The sequence below is a fragment of the Salmo trutta genome, chromosome 25 (assembly GCF_901001165.1).
Source record: "Salmo trutta chromosome 25, fSalTru1.1, whole genome shotgun sequence".
Taxonomy (NCBI): domain Eukaryota; kingdom Metazoa; phylum Chordata; class Actinopteri; order Salmoniformes; family Salmonidae; genus Salmo; species Salmo trutta.
The window spans coordinates 10,924,131-10,942,456 of NC_042981.1; the positions used below are offsets into that span (position 1 = coordinate 10,924,131).

The window sequence follows — 18,326 nt, forward strand, 5'->3', positions numbered from 1 at the left end:
TGTAGCCATGGCTACAATGTGTGGCGGGACCCCCTGAAGCCAACCCAGATCCTGGCCAAGCTGTGTAAAGAGGGCAAGCTGGACGGGCCCCACTATGGCCCGGGAGGACGGGTCAAGGTGGCCAACAGGATCTTTATGGGCCCAACCGAGATCGAAGATGAAAATGGTACTGTATAGAGTACAACACAACAACATTACCTGAAATGCTTTTCTACCCTCACCTGTTGGTTACTGTACCCCCAATCATATTTTTCTCTGCCTGGCTGAAGTACCCTGTCATGTACAACTGATCATATAGGTCTATGTTCTTATGAGCTTTCCCTGTGGGTAGGCTAGGTAGTACTCGACTAGTCTAGTACCCCAGGTTGACAACTACTGCTGTACAGTCTGTCTGGGTTGGTCTGATGATGTTCCTTAGGTCTGAAGAAGCAGACAGATGAGCACCTGGCCCTGACGGCGCTGAAGCACTGGGAGGATATCCCCAGGGTGGGCTGTAAACTCATCCCAGAACATGTGGAGACCAGGCCACTCCTCAACCCTGACAAGCCTGGCATCGAACAGGTACTGTAGGACAAGGTTGCCTTTAAGCCTGTGCTTGCTAAATGCCCAAGTGCCTGCTTCAGTGTTTGAAATGGTTCCACCTGGTGAAGGTAGTAAAGCAAATATAAAGTACAGTAAAGTAAAGATAGTAGAATTGTATCTCACCCCATGTTTATCTGTGTGTTTCTCTTTGTGTAGGGGAGGATTGAGATGTGGGTGGACATGTTCCCCAAGGATATGCCTGCACCTGGACCAGCCATTGATATCGCACCCAGAAAACCAAAGAAGTATGTTCTAGTACAATGTAATGTGCTTTAAAAAAACATTTAGTAAGAGAATTTGAAAAGTGAAATAAAGGTTATGAGGAATGTGCATTGTCGGCAGGGTTAGATATCAGTAATACACTGTATATTAGTGGGGCGAGGGTCAGCTGTTTGTTCACCCGCACCCACCCGCAATTGGCAATAACCCATCCGCAACCCTCAACTATATGTGAAAAAGTGAAAATCTGAGGCCCTCACCCAACTCCAACTCCTCACCCAACTCCCCTGAACAAGGCAGTTAACCCACAGTTCCTAGGCCGTCATTGTAAATAAGAAGTTGTTCTTAACTGGCTTGTCTCGTTCAATAAAAGAAATGTGTTTCCCTGGAAAACTAAGTAAACCCTTGCTCACCACAATAATAGCATTAATCTCTAGAATGAATGTTTCAATGTAGTTGACATCTGTAAAGTTTTCTGCTTCTTTCGTGGATCAAAAACATCTAGGGACCGGGAAGAAGAAAAAAAACATCTGGAAAGATTTTCAGTTTGACTGGTTGTAAGGAAAGTTGTGAAAATGGCCCAAAATGTTTCTGATAAGATTTCATTTCAGCTTGGATGCGTATTTTATGTGGTTGAAATACTATCAGGTTTTATGACGATGATAAAGATAGCACCTCTACAGATTTTGTATAGCGCCTTTCAATCATCACACATAACATGGCCGACACTGCTATCATCCACTTTTACCACTTCACCAAATCTTTCCCAAACATTACTTTTCTGACCCTCCCTTCTCCTTATTTTCATCTTTCCATTTCGCAGCTTTTCTCTTATTAAATTAAACTCCGACATTGTCCTTTTTGCCTCCATGGATCGACGTAAACCTTTTCTGCCTGTTCCCTAAAGCATTTGGCGATTGGCGTGTAGGCTATTTGGTGCGTATACAGATAGACCCTAAAGTTTAGGCTTACACACTAGATACCCTAAAATAATCCAAGAAAAACCTCAATATAGCCTATAGATATATATAAATTGCTCAAGAATTCTACATTAATGGGTTTTTAATACATTGTTTTCTCTTTATTCAACCCACAATCCACCCGCCCTTCATCCACACAATATTTCATGACCCTAAACCCACCGCCCCGCGGATACAACCGCGGGGACCACGGATTATGAGTCAACCCACACATCACTACTATGGCCGGCCCGCTCATTAGGCAGGATTAGATTGAGGACGGCGGCCTTTTCTGAGCTAAACTGACCAAGATGCACCTCTAACAACAACACATAAAACCTCACAGAATTTTGCCCAAAAACAATGACAATTTCTCTCAACCAGTGGCATATGGGATTTATAGGTGAGCGCTGTTGCTGCCCTTTGATAACCATTGCCCACTTTGTCAAAGGCAGGCGTGCAAAATCTTTTGCTTGTCCATTCCCAGCGTGCCTCTCCAGGGTTCTGTTGGAGAGATGTATCTCTGCAGCGCTCCACCAACATTCTGTCCAAAACATTATCTAACATAAATCATATAGGTATAGGATATGGTAGAAAGAGTATGTGGCCTTTTCTGTAGCCGACAGGCTGGAGATATAATGTATGGCAATGTAATGAGACAGACACTTTTACCATCATGCAGGTTTCTCCGATCAAATAGCCTCACCTAAATGGTGCCCAATCAAATAAAAATGAGCTGTCATGTTAACAAACAGGTCAAAGTAAAATGGACAATATGGAATTGACAATCACAACAGAACGGCAAGGACGGCAGGACCGGCCAGTCAAAAGTTTGAACACACCTACTCATTCAAGAGTTTGAACACACCTACTCATTCAAGAGTTTTTCTTAATTTTTTACTATTTTCTACATTGTAGAATAATAGTAAAGACATCAAAACTCTGAAATAACACATATGGAATCATGTAGTAACCAAAAAAAGTGTTAAAAAAATCAAAATATATTTTATATTTGAAATTCTTCAAAGTAGCCACCCTTTGCCTTGATGATAGCTTTGCACACTCTTGGCATTCTCTCAACCAGCTTCATGACGTAGTCATCTGGAATGCATTTCAATTAACAGTTGTGCCTTGTTAAAAATTAATTTGTGGAATTTCTTTCCTTTTTTATGCATTTGAACCAATCAGTTGTGTTGTGACAAGGTAGGGGTGGTATACAGAAGATAGCCCTATTTGGCAAAAGACCAAGTCCATATTATGGCAAAAAACAGCTCAAATAAGCAAAGAGAAGCGACAGTCCATCATTACTTTAAGACATGAAGATCAGTCAATGCTGAAAATTTCAAGAACTTTGAAAGTTTCTTTAAGTGCAGTCGCAAAAACCATCAAGCGCAATGATGAAACTGGCTCTCATGAGCACCGCCACAGGAAAGGAAGACCCAAAATAAATGCTTCACAGAGTTCAAGTAACAGACACATCTCAACATCAACTGTTCAGAGGAGACTGCCTGAATCAGGCCTTCATGGTCAAATTGCTGCAAAGAAACCACTACTAAAGGACACCAATAAGAAGAAGAGACCTGCTTGGGCCAAGAAACATGAGCAATGGACATTAGACCGGTTGAAATTTGTCCTTTGGTCTGATGAGTCCAAATTTGAGATTTTTGGTACCAACCGCCGTGTCTTTGTAAGACGCAGAGTAGGTGAACAGATGATCTCTGCATGTGTGGTTCCCACCGTGAAGCATGGAGGAGGAGGTGTGATGGTGTTGGGGTGCTTTGCTGGTGACACTGTCTGTGATTCATTTAGAATTCAAGGCACACTTAACCAGCATGGCTACCACAGCATTCTGCGGTGATATGCCATCCTATTTGGTTTGTGCTTAGTGGGACTATCATTTCTTTATCAACAGGACAATGACCCAAAACACACCTCCTGGCTGTATAAGGACTATTTGACCAAGGAGAGTGATGGGGTACTGCACCAGATGACCTGGCCTCCACAAACACCCGACCTCAACCCAATTGAGATTGTTTGGGATGAGTTGGACCGCAGAGTGAAGGAAAAGCAGCCAACAAGTCTGCAGCATATGTGGGAACTCCTTCAAGAATGTTGGAAAAGCATTCCTCATGAAGCTGGTTAAGAGAATGCCAAGAGTGTGCAAAGTTGTCATCAAGGCAAAGGGTGGCTACTTTGAAAAATATAAATATAAAATATATTTAGATTTGTTTAACACTTTTTTGGTTACTACATGATTCCATGTGTTATTTCATAGTTTTGATGTCTTCACTATTATTCTACAATGTAAAAAATTGTCAGAATAAAGAAAAACCCTTGAATGAGTAAGTGTGTCCATACCTTTGACTGGTACTGTATATATATCAGTAAATTCACAATTTTATATGATAAGATATATCACATAACAGAGATTTTAAAAACACAGAATGCAACAAAAATGTTACTGTGCCTCACTGATGTGACACTGAGCTGTTTGGTTCGGCAGGTTTGAACTGAGGGTGATCATCTGGAACACAGACGAGGTCATTCTAGAGGATGATGACATCTTCACTGGAGAAAAGTCCAGTGATATCTTCGTGCGGGGGTAAATAATGTTCCTTTGAAAGTATGTTTTTCTAACTTCTGGAGGTGTACTAAATATTAAAACCATTTCTTCTTCTTCTTCATTTCATTCAACAGCTGGCTGAAGGGTCAGCAGGAGGACAAGCAGGACACAGACGTCCACTACCATTCCCTGACAGGGGAGGGTCTCTTCAATTGGCGCTTCATCTACCCCTTTGACTACCTACAGGCTGAGGAGAAGATTGTCATTTCTAAGAAGGAGTCTATGTTTGCCTGGGACGAGACTGAGTATAAGATCCCTGCTCGTCTCAACCTACAAGTCTGGGATGCTGATCACTTCTCTGCAGATGACTTTTTAGGTGGAGTGATTTAATTTCCCTCTACTAAACATTCACCATAATGATTTTCTGGGCTGTAAATATTGGTCTTTCTGTGAATTTAACATTTCAGACTAGGGCTGATTTTTTTATATTGAATTTGTATTCTGGGACATGGAAAGTACTGTTGTTGCAGTCATAACAACAACATCAACATAACAACAACAGCAACAGCTGAGAAACCTTTATGCATATCGAATAAATATGCATGATATTTTTGTCTATTCCTAGGCGCCATTGAGCTGGATCTGAACCGTTTTCCTCGTGGAGCGAAGACAGCCAAGCAGTGCTCCATCAACATGGTGCTGAACGAACAGGATATTCCCATGGTGTCCATCTTCAAACAGAGGAGAATCAAGGGCTGGTGGCCCTTCCTGGCCAGAGATGAGAATGACGAGTTTGAACTCACTGTATGTAGTGTTGATTGGATTAAACACAGTAAACTATACACTTGACAAAATGGTGTCTTTGATTAAACAAAGCGTGATAATTGAGTTACACTGTGAAGAAACTAGCTGAGTTAAAGACTGAACAGAGGTCAGTTTGGAAATGTAACAGATCAGTCAAAAGATAAAGAATGACTAAACCTCTTTTGTATACTGTATGAACCCCAGTGTTTTGGTAGTGATGTTGTTTGTGTCTTTGCAGGGGAAAGTGGAAGCAGAGCTGCAGCTGATGACTGCAGAGGAGGCTGAGAAGAACCCAGTAGGTGAAGGACGCAACGAACCTGAACCCCTGGAGAAACCCAAGTAAGAGCACCATTTAACCTACCACTTAGCTAACAAATACCGTGTCAAATGTTGGAGCCAACTCAATGTATTTCAACGAGGAAGGTGCATTGGAGTGGGGAAGGGACAGGAGCATGGGGTTTTTGTGTTAAAACAGGTTGCACTAAAACAAAGCTCTACCATGCGGTCGGAACGCATCCTAATGTAAAGGTCCATTTGATTAAAAGACATAAAAATGATGGAATAGAGAAAGGGTCTTTTATGAAATTGATTTGACTAAGTACTGGATTTGAACAGGGATAATCATACTGGCCAATACAGAGCATCAGCAGTCCAGTTACTAAAATACCCTTTCTTTATGCCATCATTTTTATGGGATTGTTTATATTTACAGCAGACCGGACCTGTATCTTAAAGTCATATTTGGTAATCTTCTGAGTCTCTGTTTGATGGCCTTATAAGGCATTAGCGCAGTCTAACCAACCAACCCTGTCTCTCTCTCACAGCCGTCCAGACACAGCCTTCCTGTGGTTCCTCATGCCTTTCAAGGCCATCAAAAACCTCATCTGCAACCAGTACTTCTGGCTCACGATCAAGTTAGTTGTGGCCCTGCTGCTGGTGCTCATCCTGGGCCTCTTCATATACAGCATGCCTGGATACATGGTCAAGAAGCTAATGGGGGCTTGAGAAGTGGAAAATCTTAAAAGGGATAGTTACTCAACAACTTCCAAACTCGATAATATGTTAAACGACTTGTTTTCAGTAACAAGCATCTCCTCTTCTCATGGAGGTCCTGTAATGTTTTTGCCATTTGACAAGACAATCGTACACACACCATGTATCGTTAAAAAAAGGTACCAAAACCATGTCCAAGTATAAATAAATAATAAAATAAATATGATTTATTATCTATATATATACATCCCTTTCAAATACCTGTTCAAGGACATACAGTAGTAAACATTTTAATATTATGGGGTTGCAAAAAACTTCAATCTACAAAGTAAAATGTTTTGTTTTGGAGTTCTGATTTTGTTCTTGCTTGAAGTCATGTATTAGCCTTGGTTTGCACTGACTGCCTTTTCTGTGGCTGTTGATATTAATGTCTTTGTTTAACAGTGTGCAGTATGTAGTATATTACGTATAATCTGGGTTTTGTGAATAAACTGAGAAGAACAATAACTGAGCCTGTTTATCTTTGTCACTCCATGCATCTGAATCCAATCCATCTGAATCCAATCCAATCTGTTTTCAGAATATCTTAGCAAGAAATGAGGCATCACTATTATGGATCAACATTTCATCTGACTCCAAATGTCTCATGATCATGATGATAATGAGACATAATTATGAAACCATACATGTTTATGGCAGGTCCAAAGAATTTTAACCTACTGTACCACAAGCTATTTTTCCATTTTATTATTAACTTTACTGCAGTCTAACCAACCAACCAACCAACCAACCAACCAACCCTTATTTGTTTCCTCCAGCAGTCCAGACACAGCCTTCCTGTAGTTCCTTATGCCTTTCAAGGCCATCAAAAACCTCATCTGCAACCAGTACTTCTGGCTCATGGACAAGTTAGTGGTGGCCCTGCTGCTGGTGCTCATCCTGGGCCTCTTCATATACAGCATGCCTGGATACATGGTCAAGAGCGAGGATTGTGTCCTTTATCCAAAACACACAGACACCTTTACCCAAAACACATGTATAGTCTACTATGTATAGCCTACTATGTATTCCATTTTTTCTTCAGTGGAGTGCATTGTTTGGTGTACCTAGATAAGCAAACGTTGTACAACGCTGCCCATTGAAACTTGACTATGTCTGAGTGGTTCTTGTCTGTGAAAGTCTACCACGTCGATGTGCAGGTAGGTTTAAGCCTTTCACAGCGGACCTGGGTTCAAATACTATTCGAAATAATTTCAAACTTCAAATACTTCATCTTGAATGGGGTTGCCTGGCTTAGAATAGTCGCAAAACTGAAAACCCACCCATTTGGTATTCTAGGCAGTCTAGAGCAAAGTAGTTTCCAAGTATATGATCGATTTTAAATAGTATTTGAACCCAGATCTGTTACACATAGATATGTATAGCTTACTGGGATTTTACTGGAGTGTATTTGGTGTGGCTTGAGTATCGAGCACACAGTGCTGTTCAGTATTGAATTAAGGAGTTTGTTTCGATTTTACTGTTTATTTTGATTGTATGTCCCACAACCAACAAAATAACGGACCTATTGAAGAAAACGTTTTTTATGTTTAAAATCCTTCCGTTCTAAAGGTTGATTTTCATAATTGATGTAGTAGTATATAATACGTATTTTAATTTAAAGTTAGAGAGTAAAGTCATAATAAATTGCTCTCTCAAGAAAAGAGTTGGAGGATGCGGGCATCGATCCCGCTACCTCTCGCATGCTAAGCGAGCGCTCTACCATTTGAGCTAATCCCCCGGATATGTGTTACAGCGGCTGTGTAAATACAAGACCTTGTCAGTGCTGTGATGAATTTGAACAAAAGAATTGTAGGCATTGAGTAGAATAGAGATTCGACATTCATATCTAAAATTATAGAGACATTTTCTTTCTACATGTATTTTGCTTGATTGATCTACGAAATTAATAGAAGACTAATGCTATTCATTTTTTCAACACTGCAACACTTTGTGTGGAACAATATTGCCCTTTACAGTCCTTGGATGGAAACGCACTCTTTTTTGGGCCCTACTAATCTGCGCAATGATATATATAAAATATTATGGATTTACTGACAAGATACATCCGCCCTAACATTGGGAATCGTTGTCCACAAAGCAGCACGACGGACTGTCTAGCTCCCGCCTATCCTTTATTTGGATTGGTGGATAAATCTCACCATTGTAATCCTGTTTTGAATATTCGATGAGGGTTGTTGACGTCAACCGCCTGTGTTCAATGGCGAGAGACGCTATGCTACTAGGCTCATAAAATGAATATGCATATAACCATTTCGAGACAACGTTTTTTCCTCAAAGTTGATGGTTATCACTGGTCTTATATCAGTACACTCGTAACAACTTAAGCGTTACGAAACTTATATTCGATCAAATAAACCTTACAAGCATTACACTACACTCGCAATAACATCTGCTACACATGTGTATGTGACCAATAAAAGTAGATTTTTAGCAAATAAGCCATTAATTTATTTGTTGACCAAATTCAACACTCATTGACCTCCGTACAAAAACTCCTTGCTTGGTATGCGAAACAGCGAAAATACGCCACCTGCTGGAGGGAGACAGATTTACCGCCGAGTTGGGCCTCTCTTCCTCTTCCTCTGTTTCGACTCTGTTTTGAAACCACCGCGCCTCCATCTTGGCACTCCCCCACCATTATAAAATTAATTAATGTCAACATATGTTTTGACCACGTTGATTCTATTATAAACACCTCAATGCATACTTTTACATTGTATTATATGAGCTAAGCATATATAAAAAGGTATTTAAAGTATAATTTTTTTAAAGTTTGGATGCTACTGTCCCCACTACAACCAAAGAATACTTAAATACACATAATTTTGTCCTTGAAACATTTAATTGAAATATTGTAGAATTCCATTCACTCATATGGAGGACTGCTCCTTCTGAGGAGTGCAAATATCGCTGACCAGTGGCTTCAAAGCATCTCACTGGCCAATACAGAGCATCAGCAATCCAGGGTTTATATACATAATTGATTCTACCTGTAGACCAGTTGACCAAATTAGCCAACCAGTTTACCATATTAGGCAAGATTTTACTTCTGGGTTAACAGAGATTAGGACCTACCATCGAGAGTGGGGCCCATAGGAGGGCCAGTGGGCTCTTTCCATGGTTTTCTGTGCCCACAATATTTTAGCGAAACAGAAATCAACAACAGTATTATAACAGTTTATTTCACAATCGTTTGTTTATTTACTTAAATAAAACTCAAAGAGATGAGAGTTATGCAGACAGTCAAAGCACGTGAGAGAATGCAGGTCAGATTCTATTGCAGATGGCTGTAGGTTTGCATTGAAAAGGCAGTAGTACAGGGCAAAGGAGTTCTATTCCTTATGATGCTCATGATGACCAGCATCATTTTGAACTGGTCATAGACCCCTAACTAACTCAGTGCGTCCGAAACGGCACACTATTCCCTATTTAGGGCTCTACTTTTGACATTATTATTTTTTATCCAGCTACCAGTCACTTTCTCCTATTCCCTGCCTACAGTATATGTACATATCTACCTCAAACACTCAAGTATCCCTGCACATTGTACATTTGGTATTAGCACTGACCCTGTATTTAGCTTCCTCTCTTATTTCTTAGTGTTTTCATATATATATATATATATAGAAATATCTATATCTATCTATCTATCTATCTCTATATATATATATATATATATATATATTACTGCACTGTTGAGTACAGCACACAAGTTAAGTATTTCACTGTACTAAAACTTGATTTGGGACGCAAACTCCTGACTTCATCGTTCTCTAAACTCAACATGAAATTAGTAAGACGACTCATTACAGCTGAGCAATATATTATAGCAAACCAAAAGTAGAAACACAGCAAAATTAGCAGCAGAAACGTGACATCATCAAATCAAAGTAAATCATTGTTTTCAGGCTCGTTTAAACAACACATTTAAACAGTTAAATTAAAAAACAATTTGCTGCCATAGTCAGCCTACATAGTAACTCAGGTATTGTTAATACCAAATTAATTTTAAACTCATTATACATAATAAATACCATGGCATGTACCCAGACACTTCTGATTGAAGATAAAATCTCCACATAAATTAGTTTATGAATATATTGCCCATTCCCTGTTAATTTATGACATTCTCATGTTCAAATACAGCTAATCCAGAATGAGTACAGTCAAAGAGCATTGGTCATATCCTATACCTAAATTATTATTTCTGGACCACTTTCTTTAATGCATTTTCCCTTGATGTTACTACATGCCATCAACTGAAATAAAAAGCTTAAGCCTTTTCACTACCATGAGCATACGTTACAGTATTGTTTAATTTACATACATTTTGCACCAATTATTGTACCGATAGTAGTTAAAATCAAAATTAAAATCAATAAATAAGAAAGTAAAAACGAATGAAATATAATTTGTCATAGGTGATTTTGTTAGTCTACTTTAGGACTCTTGTGGTAACCTGTAATACAGCAACATGCACAAGGTGCTTTCTACGCTCCACAATAGAACCAAAATGAGTTTTAGAAAAAGCGCGAGTCAAACCAAAAGACAAACAAACAAATGCATTCAGACATCTACCTTATTTCAAAATCGTTCCTTTTTTGTCATATTTACAACTCTGAATGAATTGTGCAGGCCTAACACCCCCATAAATATCACCTTGGTTTGGGTCATTATTCTGTGTTATACTATGTACCATGCTGGAACAACTAGGATATGTTCTGTTATTGTTGCTGCTACTGTGTCATTGGGGAGGGAGGGAGGGAGAGGTAGCTTATGACACTGAGATGTAATGGTGTATGTACAGTACATAGCCGAGGGGGAAGGAGGAGACACACATATATACATATGAAAAGAGAGGAAGAGAGAACAAGAGAGGGGCAAAAGAGAGGGAGAAGCAAAGAGAGAGAGACAGAGAGAATATGGATGGAGAGAAGGGTTTAGAGGAGGGAGAGGGGGATGTGGATGGAGAGAAGGGTTTAGAGGAGGGAGAGGGGGATGTGGATAGACAGACAGCATTAGAGGAGGGAGAGGGGGATGTGGATGGAGAGAAGGGTTTAGAGGAGGGAGAGGGGGATGTGGATAGACAGACGGTATTAGAGGAGGGAGAGGGGGATGTGGATGGAGAGAAGGGTTTAGAGGAGGGAGAGGGGGATGTGGATAGACAGACGGTATTAGAGGAGGGAGAGGGGGATGTGGATGGAGAGAAGGGTTTAGAGGAGGGAGAGGGGGATGTGGATAGACAGACGGTATTAGAGACTCAGTATTCATCCTGGTCCAAGTGGGCCTGTCCATCAATCTCGTCATCATCTGGAGCAGCAAAGCCGTCCTAAAATACAGATATCATCAAATTTACAGAGAATGTTGATGATAACCCACAACCCTTGTATACTTTATAATAATATGAGTTAATATTTTATACATGAGAGAGGGGTAGAGCCAATTAAGGATAGCTAATTGCAATCTCTAGTTTAAAAAAAGTAGGCTATTCTATACTTAGGGCTCTGTTCAATCCGTATTGCGGAAGTACAGATTTACAGCGTGATTAAGATTTAAAGACAATCTTCCCGCGTAAACACTGCTTAATTCAGCTCAAAAGGAAATTACGTTGACATTTCTATCACGCAACCTGTAAAGTTTTAGCGATACAGATTTAATAAAAGCCCTTAGTTTCAGTGTTGACCAATGTACAGTATATGAACAAATTGAATTCACATGTCTGTGGTTGTGCGAGGTACCTCTGTGGCGTAGAGAATGTCCATGATCCTGGAGAGGTGAGGGTTGGTGTCACTCTCGTGTTCCTGACAGATCAGCTCAATGTCTCTCAGCTTACTGAAGTAGAAATCTCTCTCCTTCTCTAGTCCGTCCACTGTTAACTTCAGCTCCATCAACTACACAGGGGAAGAGAAGAAAATGTTGTTTCAAACACACAGGGAATGACAATGTAAATGTAGTACTCACTGAGTAGTGTTATGTTAGTTACATACTTAAACTATACTTACATTTAGTTTCCTAATATGCCCAAATATATCCTTTATTGTCTACGTGACAACTGAGTAAGAAATTAGGATGCCAACTCTAGTGTGAACTTACACTCACACATTCCAAAGACCAAAGCATGACTTAGCCCTGAGACGTGGGTGTAGGCTACGGTCAAGTCGCAGGGCTAAGCATGACTCTACTTGCAGTAAATAAAACCTGATAACTGAGGCAAAAGGAATATACGTTAAATTTGTATTGAATACTGTCAATACTACAGTCATATGGCCCATTAGTTTACTTGACCTATGTAAAGGCCTCCTTACCCTCCCTGGGACTCTACCTGTTGGTTTAGCTCCAAGAGTTCCGCGTCGGTGCCCCCGTTCCGCGCCAGGGCCGGGGCCTTCCTCACATGCACAGTGGTGTTCAGTACCCTCTGGGGCGTGGGTAGGATCTTGGGCACCGTGGGCGAGTGCCTCTGGGGGCCTGAAATAATCAGATAGTGTTAGGGCTAGATTCAATCCGTGTCGCATATCTGTGGTATAGCACGATCTAAAGTTAAAGGCAATGTTACCGCGTTCACAGAGATTGATGGTAAACGCTGCATATGTCGGCTCAATCGGAAAATGACCTTTACATTTCCATCGCACTACACTGTGGCTCTTCTGCAATACAGATTGAATTGGGCCCTTAGAACAGTAAACCTGCACTGCAACACTAACATTTAGGCCAGGATTCAATCCAAGGCGATTTATAGAGCAGGCTTTTAAAGGTAATTTACAGTGAAAGTGATCTCGGAAAATGTAGTTGGAGGAGGGGAAATGCCTTTAAAAGGAGCATTGTCAGATATCTAGTGCACTGCTGTCACGATTGTGTGGAGAGACAGACCAAGGCGCAGCGTGCTCTGAGTTCCACACATTTTATTAAGTGAAACTTTGAACAAAACAAATATAGAAACAACGAACCGTGACTTCAGAGGTGCTACATGCACTAACTCAAAACAAGATCCCACAAAACACAATGGGGAAATGGCTGCCTAAATATGATCACCAATCAGAGACAACGATAAACAGCTGCCTCTGATTGGGAACCATACCAGGCCAACATAGAAATAAATAACCTAGAACACCCCCCCAGTCACACCCCTGGTCAGGGCGTGACAACTGCTCTATAACGCGCCTTGGATTGAATCCCAGCCATATTCATAGTAAATGTAAACAAAATACTATTAAACAAATAGTAAACTAAAAGTAGTTTGTCATCCCATGCGTTCAAAGCTATGGATACAACTACAGCATTTCAATGAGAACCATGTTGAAACCATGTTTTGCCTGTAGTGTAACCAATAAGAACCATGTTGAAACCATGTTTTGCCTGTGGTGTAACCAATGAGAACCATGTTGAAAGCATACCATCATGTTTTGCCTGTGGTGTAACCAACACTATGGATTTTGAGAAACGATGCTGATTGATTTTCAACCTTAATGCCAAAAGACAATGCACAAAAAATCTGCTTTTATACATAGCAGGGCACATTTTTAACCTTTATTTAACTAGGCACGTCAGTTAAGAACAAATTCTTATTTAAAATGACAGCCTACCAGAGAACAGTGGGTTAACTGCCTTGTTCAGGGACAGAATGACAGATTTGTACCTTGTCAGCTCGGGGATTCAATCCAGCAACCTTTCGGTTACTGGCCCAACACTCTAACCACTAGGTACGAAGGGTCCCAAAGGGATGCCACAATTATCAATTCACTACATAAAGGATCACTAGAACAACATGCATTTATAGATTGGAAAATAATGTATTTGTGTTCATCAAGTCTGCAAAAGGTACTGTGGAGATCACAAGAATCCCTGACAGTCACCCACAGAGCTACCTTTCCTTGACTGTTTCTAAAATGCTGTGGATCGTGCAGTGCACACACACACACACATAGAGACACACACACACACACACAGACACACACACACACAGAGACACACATACACACAGAGACACACACACATATACACACACAGAGACACATACACAGACAGAGACACACATACACACACACAGAGACACACATACACACACAGAGACACACATACACACAGACACACACACACAGAGACACACACACAGAGACACACACACACACACAGAGACACATACACACACAGACAGAGACACATACACACACAGACAGAGACACACATACACAGAGACACATACACAGAGACACATACACAGAGACACATACACAGAGACACATACACAGAGACACATACACAGAGACACATACACAGAGACACATACACAGAGACACATACACACACACACACACACACACACACAGAGACACACACACACACACAGAGACACACATACACACAGGGACACACGCACACACAGAGACACATACACACACACACACACACACAGACAGAGACACACATACACACACACACACACACACACACAGACACATACACACACACACAGAGACACACACACACACAGACAGAGACACACAGGGACACACACACACACAGAGACACACACACACACACACACACAGAGACACACATACACACATACACACACAGAGACACACATACACACACACTTGCAGAGCGCTGTGAGTGTTTTGAGCCATCCAAAGCTCAATCAACGAGACAATCCCATTCAGAAGAGGTAGAACCATTCTGTTGGGTTACCTGCAGGGCCATGAGTTCTCTTTGGTCTGTGGGAAAAGTGATCACCTGGATTGGGGGCGGGGTTTACATCTTGTCCCTGTCTGGCCTGTAGCGGGTCGTACTCCTTCCCATCATAGTTGGCGTCAAAGAATTTCTTGAACCACTGCACAAACTCAAAGTTATCCTGAAACTTTCCTTTTACCAGCTTCTCCACAGGAATTATCTGTAGGAATAAGAAAACATGTTAGAAAACGTTTTGAGAGATGACAATCTTTCCATTGAAGAATCTAGCTGCAAGCCCTCACACGGCTGCAGTCACAATTTGTTCGGGACACTACTTCTTTCAGTATATAAATGATTTACAATTCTTTACAGATGATGATAAGTAGATAATAGTCTGACTTTGTCAACACCCATCCTCTTGAAGGCAGCCTGGAGAACCTTGAAGTTGTGTATGAACTCATGTTCCAGCTTGGCCTGGAACTTGACCTTCTTTAGCAGGACACAGCCTGGGAACAGCATGTCCATGAACTGACAGTACGCTGCCCCTGAAAGGTATTAAACATCATCTCATTACTCATCATTTGAAAGGGTTTGTTGAGGTCCATGCCGACAGGCAAAACTGGTTGAAATGATGTCATCATAACCAAATTACAACCAGTGTAATGATGTCATTTGAACCACATTTTTCCACTGGGATGGGGAAAGGACCCGTTCATTACATTCACTTACGTCATTTAGCAGAAACTCTTATCCAGAGCGACTTACAGTAGTGAATGCATACATTTCCTACAATTTCATACTTTATTTTTTTTCTGTGCTGGCCCCCCGTGGGAATCAAACCCACAACCCTGGTGTTGCAAACACCATGCTCTACCAACTGAGCTACAGGGAGGATCATTTGGGAGATGAGATGAGGGAACAATGGCTATGATGCCTGAGCCGGTTAATACATAAGGAACAAAAACAAAACAAAGGTGATCAATGAGGTCAGGATGACTGGAGAAAAACCTACCCGAGCAGAGCTGTTCTATCTTGGTGTAGGTGAGGTGCAGGGAGTCGTTGAGCCAGGCCAGCATGTCATGTCGGCTCAGGGTATCACACGACACAGACGTAGCGTGCACATTCACTGCCATCCTCTACACCCACAGAACAATAAAAACATGGGAAAGATGTTCAACTGGGCAGCAATTAAGCAAACTTCCTAGCTGTTTTGCAATGCTGCAAAACATAAAATGAATTGTGTGGTTAAAAATACAAGAAATGACTATTGTTCAACATTCAAGGAATAAATATGAAGAAATAAATATGAGGGTTCGTCACAGGGTCACAGAACATCATCAAATAGGGCTTTGTTCCAAAAGTGGCTTTGACATGGTCTACAAAGCCTGCCTACAGGGATTTGTCAGCAAGATTTTATCACTACAATACAGGAATATAAATATAATTTATGCCTAAAGTTGACAGCATAAGAGTACACTTTCTGGGCTAGTTTGATGTTGCAGGAGTCTTTTATTTTTAATTTTCAATCTTCTGTTGTCACAATAATCCTCTCAGATTAGACAGAATGTCCTAGTGCTTGGTCCTCTCAGATTAGACAGAATGTCCTAGTGCTTGATCCTCTCAGATTAGACAGAATGTCCCAGTGCTTGATCCTCTCAGATTAGACAGAATGTCCTAGTGCTTGGTCCTCTCAGATTAGACAGAATGTCCTGGTGCTTGATCCTCTCAGATTAGACAGAATGTCCCAGTGCTTGGTCCTCTCAGATTAGACAGAATGTCCCAGTGCTTGGTCCTCTCAGATTAGACAGAATGTCCTAGTGCTTGGTCCTCTCAGATTAGACAGAATGTCCTAGTGCTTGATCCTCTCAGATTAGACAGAATGTCCTAGTGCTTGGTCCTCTCAGATTAGACAGAATGTCCTAGTGCTTGATCCTCTCAGATTAGACAGAATGTCCCAGTGCTTGATCCTCTCAGATTAGACAGAATGTCCTAGTGCTTGAAAGAAGCAGCACAGACAGGAAGAACACATCTGGCCCTCAATTTAGTTTGAGTGTAAATCTACCTTTCTGCTGTTTTAGGAATACAATTTATTTACTAGGTTACATTTCTAGCAAAATCTGAAATGTAGAAACCGCAATCTCACATATTATCACTACAGAGATATCTGGCACTGATAACCAACCAGAAATATTGTTTTGACCCAGGATATGTGGCAATGTGCAGAGGAATATGTATTTGATTATCACCACCTGTGTAGAAACGAAAAGAAAAAGCAGTAGCCAACGCATCGAGTGGCGTGAATAAAGTTTCGCCAATATGGTGCATATTTCTATGAAATTCAAAGTAAAGCCTTATAATGTATGAATGATCAGTCTGAGCCAGCAGAGAATAAAGTCCTCTTTCCCTATTTCTGCCCTTGCTTTCAGCCTCATCATAAATGATTACATAGTGATATACAATACGCGATACAATACGTGCACCAGCCCTCCCATGAGCTTGCATTGAATAGCACTATCTGTCAAATCCCACGCGGCTGCACAATTAGGTAATAGCCTATAATGGAAAGTAGTCCACCTGCCGTAAACGGTTTTATACAGGGGTGTGTGTAGAAGGAAACTTACACCAGCGTGTATAATACAACAATCATTATTATTGTATTGTAAAAAAAAATGACAACCATAAACACAACAGACTATCGTTCGAGGAGGAGTCGATTTTATTCTCGTCTCTAACCACTATTATATTCTAGGCCGTTGAACGGTACGCGACCTCACTCTAATACATTGTTCACAAAATGTATATACCTTGCTTTTAAACGCGGAAATGTGCTATTTATTGCATACCCAGAGAACAATACATTTGTCCAATTTGCATTTGGTGCAAAGAAACAAAACCCTGCAATGTTAGTTGCTAGGCTATCCAAACGGCCGCCCGGACCCCCTCTGCAGGCCTCCCCGAATAGACACACACACAGAGACAGAGGACTGTCACTGTAAAGAGAAATATCCTCACTGGATGGACAAGAGACCCTTTATTTTGTTCTGGAACGCTAAATGCACCTATAAAATGTCAGTGTTTTGGCTATAGGCCTAAAGTCATTACTACTCACTGTATTCAGACAGCTATCTTTCTCTGTTGTTATTTCGCTGGCAGTATTGCTACGCTCCAATCCTCCGCTGTGGTTGTTGCCAGAGCTCCAGCGCGGTGCAGTGGTTAGTAACGGGCCGCCCCCCACCGCTACCGACGCCCAGTCTGCAACAATCCGACATTTATTGCGCATGCGCCAGACTCCATGCTGTTGGAGGCGCTTCTATGGTAAATAAATCAATAGGATGTTGGTCTGTTATATGGAGCAGACTCACTAGCCTACATGTGCTTAGGCATTTTAACTGATTTGTTGCTTATGGCTGGGGGTATCTACACCTTATATAAGCCCTATTATATAATATTCTACACTACCGGTCAAAAGTTTTAGA

The 18,326-nt window shown here is 41.0% G+C and overlaps 2 protein-coding genes and 1 non-coding gene across 4 annotated transcripts in view; 1 reads left to right on the plus strand and 2 right to left on the minus strand.

Annotated features, from left to right (window-relative positions):
* The window catches only part of LOC115162009 (otoferlin-like), a 48,109-nt gene extending 41,482 nt beyond the window's left edge, over nt 1–6,627 (plus strand). The window contains exons 35-42 of the mRNA XM_029712909.1: nt 6–166; nt 419–561; nt 739–827; nt 4,264–4,362; nt 4,458–4,699; nt 4,949–5,127; nt 5,366–5,466; nt 5,952–6,627. Coding sequence (XP_029568769.1) covers nt 6–166; nt 419–561; nt 739–827; nt 4,264–4,362; nt 4,458–4,699; nt 4,949–5,127; nt 5,366–5,466; nt 5,952–6,132 — 1,195 coding nt within the window. The 3' untranslated portion in view covers nt 6,133–6,627. The remainder of the gene's footprint in view (nt 1–5; nt 167–418; nt 562–738; nt 828–4,263; nt 4,363–4,457; nt 4,700–4,948; nt 5,128–5,365; nt 5,467–5,951) is intronic.
* A 1,200-nt stretch (nt 6,628–7,827) lies between these two features.
* On the minus strand, nt 7,828–7,900 carry trnaa-agc (transfer RNA alanine (anticodon AGC)). The gene has a single exon. It is a non-coding gene; the product is annotated as a tRNA-Ala (tRNA).
* Nucleotides 7,901–11,321: 3,421 nt separating this feature from the next.
* On the minus strand, nt 11,322–18,104 carry LOC115162010 (microtubule-associated protein RP/EB family member 3). 2 transcript variants are annotated; one of them, XM_029712910.1, is made up of 7 exons: nt 17,960–18,104; nt 15,863–15,986; nt 15,250–15,395; nt 14,869–15,070; nt 12,506–12,648; nt 11,922–12,074; nt 11,322–11,512 (listed from the first exon to the last, which is right to left on the minus strand). In XM_029712910.1, exons 2-7 carry the CDS (start codon nt 15,981–15,983, stop codon nt 11,444–11,446), a joined length of 834 nt encoding a protein of 277 aa, XP_029568770.1. In that variant the 5' UTR covers nt 15,984–15,986; nt 17,960–18,104; the 3' UTR covers nt 11,322–11,443. The 2 variants fall into 2 exon arrangements, with proteins under 2 accessions (XP_029568770.1, XP_029568771.1); XM_029712911.1 differs by having other exon boundaries at nt 14,914–15,070; nt 17,960–18,103.
* Nucleotides 18,105–18,326: the final 222 nt, after the last annotated feature.

Bases quoted from the DNA above. Each gene is read 5' to 3' on its own strand.
- LOC115162010 (XM_029712910.1), bottom strand. From the start codon at position 15,983: ATGGCAGTGAATGTGCACGCTACGTCTGTGTCGTGTGATACCCTGAGC. The intron at 12,649-14,868 runs GTAACCCAACAG...TGATTATTTCAG, and splicing joins GAGAACTCATGGCCCTGCAG to GCCCCCAGAGGCACTCGCCC. The intron at 11,513-11,921 runs GTACCTCGCACA...TCTGTATTTTAG, and splicing joins ACATTCTCTACGCCACAGAG to GACGGCTTTGCTGCTCCAGA.